The sequence below is a fragment of the Panicum hallii genome, chromosome 4, assembly GCF_002211085.1.
Source record: "Panicum hallii strain FIL2 chromosome 4, PHallii_v3.1, whole genome shotgun sequence".
Lineage (NCBI taxonomy): Eukaryota > Viridiplantae > Streptophyta > Magnoliopsida > Poales > Poaceae > Panicum > Panicum hallii.
The window spans coordinates 45,857,325-45,871,586 of record NC_038045.1 but is presented as its reverse complement, the minus strand read 5'-3'; the positions used below and the strand labels follow the sequence as shown (position 1 = coordinate 45,871,586).

At 56.8% G+C, this 14,262-nt stretch overlaps 2 protein-coding genes across 2 annotated transcripts; both read right to left on the bottom strand.

The window, feature by feature from the left end:
* Positions 1-234: 234 nt before the first annotated feature.
* LOC112890043 (transcription factor ILI4) lies at positions 235-1,347 on the bottom strand. Its single transcript, XM_025956870.1, has 2 exons — positions 952-1,347; positions 235-684 (listed from the first exon to the last, which is right to left on the bottom strand). Exons 1-2 carry the CDS (start codon positions 1,057-1,059, stop codon positions 532-534), a joined length of 261 nt encoding a protein of 86 aa, XP_025812655.1. The 5' UTR covers positions 1,060-1,347; the 3' UTR covers positions 235-531.
* A 10,113-nt stretch (positions 1,348-11,460) lies between these two features.
* LOC112890730 (uncharacterized protein At3g28850-like) lies at positions 11,461-12,949 on the bottom strand. The gene has a single exon (XM_025957581.1). The coding sequence runs from the start codon at positions 12,818-12,820 to the stop codon at positions 11,579-11,581; it is 1,242 nt and encodes a 413-aa protein (XP_025813366.1). The 5' UTR covers positions 12,821-12,949; the 3' UTR covers positions 11,461-11,578.
* Positions 12,950-14,262: the final 1,313 nt, after the last annotated feature.

Below are 14,262 nucleotides of genomic sequence, written 5' to 3'. Positions count from 1 at the left end.
ATTAAACAGGCTGCAGGGCCAGGGTCAGTAAGACAGGGCTGATGACAGATGAGACAACGATATTATATATAGATATATAAATATATATATATATATTAGCACCAGTACATGTCGATCGAGATCGGCCGGTAGCTCGCGGTCGGTCGGTTGTCTGTGCAGGGGAAACAACTCGATCCGGACCACAGATAGGCTACGCGAGGAAGAAGAAGGAGATGGAGCACGAAGTGAGAAGAGTACAAACAAATTGGAGGAGCCACTAGCAAAAAAACAAACAACAAAGAGCGGCGAAATGGAAGGGAGAAAGGAACCATACTTAGGCGGCCCTAGCTAATGGCTAATGCCCTACCGAAGTACTCCAACTTCTACTACCAATTAAACCAGACTCCGTCGTGCCGTCCTTAGGCAGCTGCTGCTGGGCGGGGAAGAATATGGTACACTCAGCTCCGCTGAGAGCTAGCTAAGCTAGGCCGAGGCCGTCCTGGTGATGGATGGACCCATCGCCATGGCCGGCCGTGGCCGTCAGCTCGATCGCTAGCGGAGGAGGCTGCGGATGATCTCGGCGCCGGGGCTGTTGTGGTCCATGGTGGCCATGAGGTCGGAGAGGCGGTCGCTCAGGTCGTCCACCTCCCGGTGCAGGCTCTTGATGTAGCTGCACGTCTCCTTGAGCAGCTTCGTCGTCGACGCCTGCAGCACGCAAAAAATCATCCACACATCAGACGACGACCTTGACTTGGAGCTGGGTAGCTCGACCGGCCGGCATGCGATCAAGCATTGCAACAGCGGCGGCGGCGCTACAGTTTGTGGCTAGCTCTACCCATGTGTGCCGGTGTCGGTGTCAGTGCTCGGTACTGTGCGTGTGATCGAGCTAGTAGCTTTGTGCCTGTACTTGAACACGCATCACTGTCCGTGCGCCTGACCATCTATCTTGCCTTGGATTTGCAGCATGCGTACCTGGCTGCCGCCACGGCGGCGCGCGCTGGGGAGCAGCGTCTGGAGCCTCGCGATGAGCTCGTTGATCTCCTCCTCCGAGACCGACGCGCGGGACCTCCTGCTCGACATCGTCGTCGTAGAGAGATGGATAATGCGGCGGAGACGATCGGGGATCTTCGAGGCGGCTGAGCGGCCGGTGATCGACACGACGACCAAGTGCAGCCAAGCGAACAAGCTGAGCGCAGGAGGCTTCGGCTGTGCACGATCCGATCGAGCTCTCGGTAGCTGCCTGCAGAACACTAGGGCGACTCTGAGCTGAAGTGTGGCGATGGGAAGCAGGAGGGGAGGGGGTCCCTAATTTATAGGGAGACGGGGCAGTTGGTTAGCTAGCTGCTGGTCCTCGCTGAGCTGAGCTTGAGGCACAGGCCGGGCGGGGTCAGGGCAGGGCAGGGCGCAGGCAGGAACAGGTCGATGCAACGCGATCGGTGATGGCGCCAAGACAGTGGTGTGGTAAAGAAACCGCCGGCCCGCCCGGCGCTGTTGCGCGCATCTACAGAGAAAATGGGCCCACGTGTGTCCCTCTCTTGCTCGCTCTCAAGCTGCGGATGCCCGTGGGCCCGCAGACTAGTTATGAGCTGCGGCCGCATACCTGTCCACTTGCCGCGTGCCAAGAAATTCAGCTCGCTAGTGTAAGTGAGGGTTAGCCATGGCCACTAAACTAGGGCTTCTAAAGACGACCATTTGAAGCCGGGTTCTACTCCAGAGCTATTAAATTCTACTATCTCCAGTTTCAGCAGCTGCCTCTAAATTTAGGCCACTATTTTTTCCCTTTTTATCTCCACATGTTCCGCCTGTTTTCTTCATGTTCATACCACAATAACTTAAGTGTAGATAATGCATATTATCCAACCATATTCAAATGCACAATTTCAACTACCACAATTCTAAATGAAACATAAATAAAAAAACAAAACCTCCTGCCCTGCAGTGGCTGCTGCCCTTATTTGTGGGCGACGCCGACAGCGAAGAAGAGCTTAGGGCCAAATGAAGCTCGTCGATGACTAGCGGCAAGCAGCCCGGGAGCTCAGCATCGCGGCGGACAGGAGTTTGGCGGCACGGGAAGGAAATCAACGTGCAGGGCAGCTTGAGTAGCCTAGGGTTGCGTGAGATATCGGCATCAGCCTCGTCCCCCGCGAAGAACTTGAATCTGGATGGCAACATTAAACTTTCCCCTCACCATTAGAAACCCCGAGAGATTTCTCAATCGCGAAATTCTACAAAACGATAAAGTTTGCATAGAAAAAAAGTGTCCCCAAAAGTGCGTGACCCCCCGGGCCCTAACCGATCGGCGGGAAATTGAACTAGCCTTTAACTACGACACGTCCCCGTCACGGAACAACCGGAGGAGTACCACCAGACCCACGAGATGCCCCTGCCCCCCCGCCCAGCGCACCGCGACCCGGCCGTGCCGGATGATCCCCCGCGTCTCGTCGTCCAGCACCTCGCGGCCACGCCCGCACTGTATCGATCACCTGCCCAACCGTGTGGTGGCCGCCCGCCTCCGGTCGATCGACGCCCGCCGGGCCGGTCCAAGATGCCCGGCACATCGCCGCGCGGATCCCCGCGCTCTTTTGGCCGGGCTCGCCACCCGCCGCGCCAGCGCGACGCAAATCTCCCGCCGCCGACCGGCGCCAGGTGTCCTCCACGGGGTGTGGGCCGGGGTTCGACGGCTGGTGGCGCGGTACGAGAAGGAGGAACGCAATGATGCGGGGGGTGGAGGAGGACAGCGTAGGCGTACACGTCCACGTGAACCCCGCGTGGGCGCTCGCGACGTGCACGTATGGGGCCGCTCCCGTGTCGCGAGACCCGCGCGGCGTCGTCGCGCGCGCCCGCGGATTAGATGAGAAAACGTGCGCGCGCCGGGCGGCGGCGGCGGCAGAGGCGCGTGGATCCTCTGGCCCCCGGCGCGCGGGGCGTCGCGTCATCCGGTCACCCCCCGCGTCGCGTCGCGGCGCAGCTGGGGGCAGCGCCTTGCTGTCGAGTGGCGGACACCCCTCCTCCTCTCGGTCTCGGATCAGGCGCTCGATTAGCGCGCGGAGAAGTGGGAACGAACCGGGCGCGGGGCTGCGGGGGCGCCGCCGAGTGAGTGCGACGCCGTCCCTGTCGGCCTGCGTGTGTGGCGGGCACGCGGGCGGCGGCAGAAGGCAAGGGCGGGACGAGTGGTCGACGAACAGGAGGGCCATGTGAGGCAGGCAGGCAGGACCGAGGGGGTTGCCCGGCCGTGCCCCGCCGCGGCGGCGGCGGCTAATAAGGTAAGCGCTCACGTAGGCGCGGGTCGGCGTCACGCCGGGCTGTGGTGTGCTGACTTGCGCCGCGCGCCACCCTCCGCTGCCGAGCAAGGCCTGCAGCGCACGGCACCCGGCCGGGCGGCGGCACGATCCTCCGAGCGCGCGGCGCCGGGGACGGGGGTCACATCGCGCGGGGCGCAGATATCTCGGACGACAGGCGCATATGCGCCATAACTCCCTCATGCTTCCGCCCGTCTCGTCCCTGTCGCGACCGGGGTCCCTCTCGCCACCCTTTAATTCGTCGATCGCGCGGCCGGGGCCGCCCGCCCGCCCCATCGACCGTCGGCCGGCCGGCCGGCCGGGCTAACGGCCGGGCGTACCCAGATCGGTTGGGGCATAACTTCTCTGGATAAATGCGCCCCTGGGACATGTGTCGACAGTGGTGGAACTGAGGGGGCTGGGCATGGGCCATGGCCCCCTCAACAATTAAAAAATTAATGCATAGCATATATTTTGTTCATAAAATTAAATTAAATTGTTATATGAAATCAATGTAAAATTAAAATAAAGGCAGTTTTTTTGGCGGAATAACTGATTTCGTTCTCGAACTTTTAATCAAGTGCCAACTTCATCTCTAAACTTCTAAAATAACCGTTTCAATTCTCAACTTTTTTCGAGCTCAATTTAGTTTCTCGTTTAATGCGTCTTACCACGTTGGCATACCACGTCAGCATCTAAGTTTTCCTATTTTTTAGCAGCAACATATATTGGCTCACATATATTTAAAGATGACACAACAAAAAATTAACTTTTGTCTACATGAATTTTTTCATAAAAATAAATTTGTGTACGTGTATAATATACATGTTCGGAATCAACTCTTCCTTAAAAATTATACATTATTTTAATTTCGTCAAGGTGAAACTTTTATAATGATCAAATTTATAGAAATGTTAATTTTTTCATGAACCATAGTTGACTAAATATGACGAAGCATGCCAACATGGCATGCCACGTAGGACGAAAGACTAAATTGAGCCGGATGCAGAAGTTTAAAAACTGAAATGGTTATTTTGGAAGCTGAGAGACGAAGTTAAGCTTCGGCTAAATGTTTGAGAATAAAATTGACTATTCCATATATTTGTTTGGCTCTCCAGCTCGGCCACAGTGTGTCGACCGGACGCCACCGCTCGCCCGCGCAGGCGGCAGAGCAGGCTGAGGCCAGAGCTAGCGGCTGGGCGGGCCGGGGTCTGCACGCAAAGTGTTGGGAGCGACAGCGGCCTGACCGGCGAGGACGGCTGGGAAGAGGACATGGGTTTTTTCCCCTGTGTTGTTGTACATGGAGCTGCAGCTACGTAGTAGCACGTACGGTATGATCATTCGGCGTCACCGTGGCTGCCTATATCGTACGCAGAACGCAACACAAATATTCTTCGACGCGACCCATCGACTCATCAATGCTGCTGCTAGTAAGTACTGTAATTAACCAACTCTGTCTAACGTCCTTTTCGACGAGACCTAACTGATGGGATGAAACAAGGCTGGCTGTGAAACTGTGTGCTCTGAACAGGTCCGCCGGGGGGGGTGGGGGGGGGGGGGGGTGGGGGGGGAGTGACTCGTCGGCGGCTCTCGTCGCTGCACCGCCGCCCTGCGGGGACGGAGTAGCTAGTGCGCTACCGCTACATTTGCTCGCCGCCGGCGCCGTGTGTGTGGGGCCCGCGGCCGACGACGAAGGCCACGTTAATTGCGGTCAGAGGCGATACATGCATGCAGCGCGGCGGGGGCATGGTCGCCGTCGTCCACCGCCGATCCTCCGATCCGCCACCACCACCAGCAGCGGGCAAGTGGCGCCTGCCTGCGCTGCGTCAGGTACGCCCGAGAGGTCGCCGTCGCGGCGTTTATGGCGTGCATGGCGCCCTGCCCCTGCCCCTGCCCGCCCGCCCGCCCGCCCCGACGGCAGCGGTGGGCTCCCGCACGTGCCGGTGTCATCTCGGTCGACGCTGGGGGTGGGCTGCCCCGCGCGCGCGCGCGGAGGAGCGCCCTCCACCGAGCCCGGCCGCGCCGGGAAACAGCTCCATGTGGGTGCCATGCGCCTGCCCTCGGAGCTCGGTCGCGCATTCGCGTCGCGCGCGGCGGTTAGTTCGTTGGTCCGGCCGGCAGGCCGGTGCTCGTGGGGTGCAGGGTTTCAGGCCATGCGTAGCCGCCTGCCATATTTCTCTGGACGCAGGCGTTGTTTCAGATCATATTGGTACGAGATGAAAGCAGCATCTGAACTTGCATGACGAAAAATTCAGGCTTAATATTTGTGCCCTTATTAAAGGGCATTATATTTGTTGCGTGAGGTTCTTCGATTTGAAGTATTTTTTTAAATGTATCTGAGCACGTATTTCACTAAAAAGAAGAGAATTACAGCGACACAATCTTAATAAAATTCTCGAAGCGCAAAGCTACAGGAGTCTATCACACCTGGAAGGCGGTAATGATTCAAATACTCAAATAAAAAAAAAGAGAGAAAACCACACCATTCACCGTGACGACCTAAGACGACTAATTACCTGGATTTGAAGTGTGTCCTTATATAAGAGGAAAATATCGCGCACATCCATTCATCATAAAACACCTAGACGAGTGTCGGTCACCTCATTCCGCACAGCCAAATGGCTGCCAAATTGCGAGCCTTGTCGCGCACCCAGGGCGAAGGAAGACGCGCGCTCCGGCCACGGCCAATGCCGCAGCCTGTGCGCGGGCCACCTCCCGCTCCCGGCCGTCCCCATCCGCGGCTCGCACACAGCCTCCGCTCAGCCCACATCTAGCTTCCGGCCATGGCGGCCAACCGGGGGGGCATGCACTTGCCGCTTGCTTGCCTGCCTGCCCCGGCCCCTGCCGAGCATTATTGCGCTGGCGTTAAGTGAGCAGCGTCCGCTCGATCCGCGTGCGCTCTGCAGCAACGGTGACTCGGCGTGTGTGGATCCGACCGGATCGACGCAGCTCCGCCCCCACCCTCTTCGTCTCCGGGCAGCTCATGATCTGGGCGTTACCTGACCTGCAGGTTGCCAGCAGTCGCGGCACTAGCGCTGCCGGCGCTTCCGCTACTAGCCAGAGCTCTAGCTGTTTCGGTCTGTTCGTGTTTGCTTCCCGGTGCATTCATCTGGGGCTCTCTCGCGATCGCGGCTTGCTGCGAGACTAGCCGACCGGGCAGCAGCGGGTGCTCCTGGAACCTGCTGCAGGCGGCGTGCGTCCTTCATTATCCGGTGAATTTCCCGTGTGGGCTAAGCTTTGACTGTTTGACAAGACCGGGGGACCTGGATTCAGGTGGTACCGCGCTGAAGGCGGCCGGCACTCCCACGTGATAATTATTGTAGTCAAATGGACGGGTTTTTTTCTAAAACTAAGTAGTTTTTCTAAGGCACTTCGTTCCGGTGACTGAAATCTTTTGCTTTTTACTCTCTCAATAACTATAGATATAGATTGTTTTGATTTTTCTATGTGTATAATTTTTACTATGCTGGTAGATGTAGAGTATATCTAGATGCATAGTGAAGCCTATGTAATTGATAGCTAAAATAACTTATAATTTAGAACATAGGGAGTAGTATTCTATAAGATATGTTTCGTTCATTTAGAACAAGACCGGCTCAAAATTACTCATAAGAAATATTTTCTAACATAAAACCAATTGCACAATTTTAAGTTGCAAAAATTCTATATTCATTGAGCAATTGTTGCCCTAATAAAGCCAAACAAGCTTTGTAATTTCAAACAGAGGGAGCACATATAATCCATTATTATCGTCGGCGGTGTCGAGTACTTGTCGGGACATATGATCATATATTATCATATCCTTGCTTGCGCCATTTACAATTTGGCACCGTTACCATCTTTGAAACGAAAAGGCGTAGATTCATATATACTAAAATTCCTATGTGTTTTTGCAGTAATGGACCGGTTTGGCACGCTAGGGCCATCGGCAACGGTGGTATTTGGGCCGGCAGGAATGGACCGATGGGGATATGTGTTTTTGCAGCAGTGATAACCGCTGAAAGTGTAATATACCAAAACCATAACTATATAAGTTTGGCTATACTGGGTCCCAAGGTGTCGCGTGCAACCACATCGATGGACGCATCGCCCCGCTCGCCACAATGCGTTTTCTGTTGTCGTCAGGACCATTGCAATCCCATCCACCACATATAATCCTCCGGTTATTTTGGACATCAGTATCACCCAACCATGTAATTGATTGGTACGTATCTGCTGTGTGCTATCCCTGTAGTTGGGCACACCTCGATCCTGTAGTGATCACTAGCTAGTTGCTAGAGTGGATTCGCCGTATCCCCTAGCCATCCAATTGGCCTGGACCAGGATGTTATCTGATGATGATGATCGAACACCTTGGTGTCCTGGACCCCACATGCATGTCCGGTCCAACTGATGATTTTCTTCGTCCCGCCTCACTTCCACCCGGGCAGCTGAACTCCCGACTGCCACCGGCCCGCAGCTGGTGTGTGTTCCAGGCCATCTGCTACGCGCAGACTGCGTGCTTGCTGCGCCCAGGAGCGCCAGGATCTGGTGGCGCGCGCACGGCGGCGCACCTATCGGTCTCGCTCGTTACGCGCCGCCTGGATCGGTCGGCGCGCGGCGCTTGCCGGCCGGCCGGGCAGTTACGCAAGACATGCCCAGCGCGCGGCCAGGGACCATGGATCCGGCGCGCGGCCACTTGCGGCGCGGGGGCCGGGCCTGCGGAGTGTGGAGCCGGGGGCACGCAGCGCTGGACGCACGGGGACCCGGTCGCCCCGCGCGCGGGCGCCCGCGGGCACGGTGTCCGCCCGCCCCCGGGCAGGCACCTACCGGCGGCGCGCGCTGCCAGCGGCGCCTCGCCCGCCGCGCGACAGCCGCATGTGTGCGCGTCGATCGACCACGTAACGCGGACGCGTGCGTTGCATGCGAGCTGAGCGTCGATGGACGGATGGATCGATTCGGTCCGACGCGAGATGATCCTGATCTGAGTTGGTGGGCGGCAGCGCTGCCCACTGGCCGGTGGTCACTGCCGCGGTGCCGGGAGCCATGAATGATGAGCGGATGATGACGGTGTCTGTGGGGCGCAAAGTTCGTGCCGCCATTGCAGCAAAAAGCTGGTGCCCCATTATGTGCCTGTTCGGGATCGGATGTCTGAGTGTACACCTGCAGACGAAGATTTTGGACGAAGCAAGTACATACAAGGCTAGAATGAACAAAGTACACACACTAGTTTTCAAAAAAAAAAGAATGAACACACACACACACACACTACTGGCACACACGCTGACGTCCATCCTATCCCTGCAGCAGAGCCATACACCTCTAGACAGTGTGGGCCATCTGGGCTTTGGACGTGGCCCAAACGCAGGCAAAACGCACACTTGGCAGCAGCCAGCAGATCGAGTCGGCATCGGATATGGTGGCAGCTGCATGCAACAACGTAACAGTAATGGGTGTCCTGACTCCTGCGCCATTTGCCTCTGCAGCAAGCCGACGACGAGTTGGCTTCTGTGGCCTGGCTAGCTGTTCGGGACCGACGCCGGACGCTTCCACCGTTGACGAACCATGAGTAGTCCACGTCGGGGAGCTTTTTGGGTGTCGTCTTCCGACTTCCGAGCCTTCTTTTTCGCGACACTTTCGTGATCAGCGCCTGTCGTGTGCACGCAGTACATGCATGTCGCTGTGCCGGGAAAGGACTTGTCGGATGCCCGGCCGTCCAACTGTTATGGACCCCTGTCTCCTCACCCGAAGAGACCACTAATTTTGACGGGAAAATGATTCAAGTTGAGTAGTAGGAGTAGAGAATGCAGAGGTTGCAGAATGACGAGGACGACGGCTCTGGTAGTCTGATAGGCACGGTTTTGTCACTTTTGTGAAGCGTTGCCATCATCCACAAAAAACTGAAATGCAGGTAGTTCCAAATCCAGGCCCAACTAGATCGGGCAAGTCTTCTGCAGCCGCGGCGGAGTTTTGTCGATCAGAAAATCTGGCCTGCAGGCGCTGAGCCCATTTTTTCCCATTGTCACAAATCCGTACAAACAGCCCAATGACACTAGCCCCTCTTAGAATTCAGGGCCCATTACATTTGTCGATTGTGAGTTCGTGACACTAATGCATACAGCAGCCTGCGTAGATTTCAATTTGTTTCCCCGAAAATGATTTGATTTTTTAACAATGGGATTAATTGCACGTTCCGGCCTCTCTACAGTGTACAACAATGATATACCCTCGCGGTAGTAATTACATAGTCCAACACTACGCTGATGCTATTGTTTCAAAGGAAAAAACACTATGTAGAATTGCTGATGCTATGACGGCAACAGAAATATAACCTTGCCTATACATTAACCTCACCAACCCATATTATTTGCTTAACCCCCTAGCAAAATTTATGCTTAATTTTACCCCCCCTGTCACACCTGAACACACGGGACTGTACACGTGGCACATTTCTTCTAGGATACGGATAGGACATGGCCAACGTCCTACATCTGTTGTAACTATTCGTATGCAGTATGATTACTCGTACAGTAGTTAGACTAGTCGGACACGGTAGGAAACTACCCGAGAAATACTCGGATAGGACTCCTGGCCATGTACCCGACTAGGACTTTCATGTAAATCTGTCCCCTAGACTATATAAGGGCGGACCGAGACCTCCTCAGGGACGATCACCATCAAAGGTAATACAAACCACACAAGACGTAGGGTATTACGCTCTCGGCGGTCTGAACCTGTCTAAACCTTGTGGTATCCCTCAGTGGGTGTCAGATCCGGATACACGAGACGTACACGTGGCATACTTTTCCTATGATAAGGGTTGGGACATGGCCCACGCGTCTACATCTGTGTAACTACTCGTAGACTAGTAGAACTGCACCTATAGTAGTCAAACTAGTCGGATACAGTAGGGAACTACCATAAAACCACTCGGAGTAGGACTCTTGAGCATGTATCCGACTAGAACTTCCATGTGAACCTATCCTCCAAGACTATATAAGGGCGGACAGGAACCCCTCCTCCAGGGGAAATAGAGCGATCCTCCAGGGAATCACCAGGAGATCACCCGATCATCATCAAAGGCAATACAAACCACACAGGACGTAGAGTATTATGCTCTCGCAGCCCGAACCTGTCTAAAATCTTGTGTTCCTTTGCACCTTCGAGTTCCTGATCTCGGCGACACCCTACCTCCAAACTCACCACCTCGGGGGTATCACTCGGTGGGTGTGGCGGTAAAACACCGACAGTGGGCGTGGCGGTAAACACTGGCACCCCCCCCCCACACACACAAAATTTTAATTGGCCTAATCTACCCTCTAATGATATTTCTTTTTTCCTCCATGCATATATTGAATTTTAAGTTCAAATTTTATAAGTGGATCGAGGATATGATACCTTATGTTAAAAATACATTAATTTTTTTCATGGTTATTTTCATAGGTTAGGAAGATTTAATACGAAAGTGATCATAGAGATACAATTCTGCATGAAAAGTAATCATGAAAAATTCACAATAAAATTCATAATGTATTTTTCTTGCATAGGTCATCATATTATAAGTCATTTTGTAAATTTTGAAGTTAAATTTCCACTTTCATAATGATATCCGCAAGGTTTTAGTCTTTTAGATTTGGGAGAAACGTGAAACTGGAAAGGGAGAAAAAAAAAGCTGAAGTGCATGATCAAGCTATGGGCCCGTTGCAATTGGCAACTCACTTCGTCACGAGCCCACGACGCGCCCACATGTTTACCTGGTCGGGACGGCACGGTCGGTATACTGCACGCGACCGTACAGGGCGTGGCAACTGGCCAGCCTTGGTCCCATCAAAAAAAAAAACTGCCCAGCCTTGGCCCAATCGCTCCTTCTGGTACACCTCCGTAGCCACAACGCCATTTACTCCCCAGTGTACGGCCGCCTGTACGAACGCAAAACGTGGGCGCCAAATCATTGTGAATCTCGTCCTGTATTCTCTGTCATAAACAGCAGCCTGAGCAGCGCAGCAATGGCGCGAAGCTCCCATTTCTGCTGCCACTGACAGTACCAGCGCCACGGCGCTGTTGACTGTGCACTCACGACACCGCTCACTGGGATCAGCCAGTGTCAGTCCTCGGACTCGCACACACCGGTTCACATTGGCTCAGGAAATGGTTGATTTCGTGCTAGAGGTTTTGGCCATTCACACAGAAATTCTCATCGGAATCCCAAGACGCTGTTTTTGTTTCTCTCTTGATCTGTACAAGTAGTCGTCGATCACGTTCACGATCGGGAAACAACACATTGAACGACAGGGCTCGGCAAAATTCCACACGAACTCAAGGAAAAAAAATTGAGCATCGCGCTAGCAGACGGGGCATCTCACCAGCCCGTTCTCATTGCACTCGGGGCACCGCCTGAACGCGCCGGCGCCGGCGCCGTCGTCGTCCTCCGCGAACACCTTGCAGCTGCCGAAGCACGCGTCGCACGGCACGAACCGCACGCCGCCGCAGCCGCCGCAGGCGTCCTGCGCGCCGGCGCATCCCTTGGGGACCGGCGCCGCGTCACAGGCCTCGAGGGCCGTCGCCAGCTCCCCGGCCTCGTGCAGGCGGCGGACCTCCTCGGCGCCGCCCAGGTGCCGGCCGTCCGCGAACACCTGCGGGAGCGGCGGCGGCCGGGCGCCTCCGCTGTCGCTGCCTCCCAGCGCGGCGCGGAGCTCGTCCTTGAACCCGGCGTGCATCGACAGGTCGCGCTCGTCGACGCGCACGCCATAGCCGCGCAGGACGGCGCTCGTGGACCAGCAGTCCTCGTACGTCTGCCGAATCCCGCGGAGGCTGGTGAGGTACACCACGACCCGGCCCGCGCTCTCCGGCGGCGGCGGCGATGCCTTCTTTGCCTGCTTCGTCTTGGTGTTGATCTTCTCCTGGAGCACGCTGACCCGCGCGCGCACGATGCCCGGGAACATCTGAATCTCGCGCTTCTCGACGCCCTCACCCTCACCCTCGCCGCCGCCGCCGCGTTTGACGAAATCAGGGAGAGGCGAGTCGGGCGTCAGCTCGTCGAGTGCCTTCCGGAAAGCGTCCAGGATTTCCGGATCGAACACCGGCGACCCGGGCGCCGACCGCGCCTTCCGCTCCACGCAGTGGGCGTGGTCGCCGTCCTCGTCTTGATCATCGTCGTCGTCGAGCCCCTTCATGAGCTCCCACACGTTGATCTCCTCGGGCGGCTCGCGCACCGGCGTCTTGTTGGGCGTCCGCGGCGCCACCACCACCACCCTCTTCTGCCGCTTCGGGGGCGCCGCCACGGGCGGCGGCGTCGCGGGGCACCACCCAGCGAACGACCGCGACGGCCCGAGCAGCTTCCCCGCGCCGTCGACGTCGTTTCCGGCCTTCATCATCCCCTCATCCCCGGCAACGGCGGCGTCGAAAGGAACACCCACGGCCGCGACGGCCGCCACCGCCGCCGCGGCGCGGTCGAGGCTGAGCGTCCCGAGCGCGGCCGACCGCAGCGCGACGGAGTGCCGCGGCGGCAGGCGGCCCGAGCGCCTCCGCGGCTCCGGCGGCCCGCAGCCCCCGCGCAGCGCGTGCTTGGACCCCTTGCAGCCCATCCGCGCCGCCCGCCGCTCGCCGCGCGACGCCACGCCAGGGAAAGGGAAGGGGAAAGGGAGCAATCCGCCCGAGAACCGGGCGCCGGGCGCTGCCGTTCCACTGACGAGTAGGAGGAAACGGCTAGAACCCCTCGCTCTCGGCGCGCGGGAGTCAAACGCCACGGGGGAAACTTGTGTGGGAAGCGGAGGCAACGGTTTGGAAGCCTGCCTGAGCCTCCGGGTTGGAAGGAAACGCATAAGAAAGGGGCCGGGTCGCGTGTGCGGGCGCCGTGCCGCCCGTGCACGCGAGCGTATGCGTATCCGACCGGCCGGATCACGTCGGGGTTACGAGGGCATTCGTGCGCCATGGCCGTGGAATTCTGGATCGGCCGCGTCAGGTCAGGTACCCAGGCCGGCGGCGTAACCATGCATGTGCCCTCCCTACTCGGCGCGGTACCGCACGGGCGGGGCGCATTTGCCACCCCCTGCGCCGCCGCGTGAGCGCTCGGCAGTCACGGCCGGTTCGGTGGCGGTTGCGGCGGGGCCGGATGATAGCCTGTCAGTGAGGCTATGATCTTTCGGATGCCGAGATGTTTCGGCCCCGACGGGGACTGCGTCCATTATGCCATGCATTTGTCGCGATCGGGCGGCCGGGTCCGATCGCCGGCGGTTGGCGTTAGGAGGTCGCGACCGGGGTGGACAAACCGATTCGAGGGTCATGATCCAACGCCGGCGTGGCGCGCGTGCTTGCACGCCAGCAACGACGTGTCCGTTTCAAGTTTTGAACTGGCTAACCGTTAGATTCCTTCGACAAACCACCGCTTGTTGGATTGCCGCAGGATGCTCTGCTTTATCGGTTAGGATAGCCCTCCTGCCGATCAAAAGAAGTTTCCGTCACAGGTTGAAGGCAGCGGGGCAGGGCGAAGGGCACACGGAATGAGCGTGGGCAGGCAGTGTCATTCCTGACAGTAAAAGCTCGGGATGTGGCAGCTGATCCCTGACAAGTGGCACAGCGCCTGTTTGCTAGTACGAGCATTCCATGTTCCAGCCTCCCAGCAGGCTTCTAGTTCAACTGAAACCCGGCAAAGTCACCGAATCGCTTTAACATTAAAAAGGACAAGCTACTGCCACTTGACGGCAACTTTTGTCCAAAGCCGGATCGATGCTGTTCCGTTGCGTTTCACAGCTTTGGCCGGTCGATCTGTTTTTCCTTCGAACGCATCGACGGCCGGTGGAGCGACGCGAGCAGGCGCTTACGGTCCGCTTCAGCCACAAGGTTCATCAGCCTTTTTCTTTCTTTTTTTTGCTGCTGTTTTAGCAGGCACGAGATGTGAGCTTGTCGCTTGTTTCCTTCAGGTTTTCGGCTGGCTCGCTCTCGCCTGCTTCTCGTCTGGTCGGTGACTGGTCGGGCCCACAACTCGGGTCGCTTTGCTTTATCTTGAAACGCCTCTCTTGCTTTATTT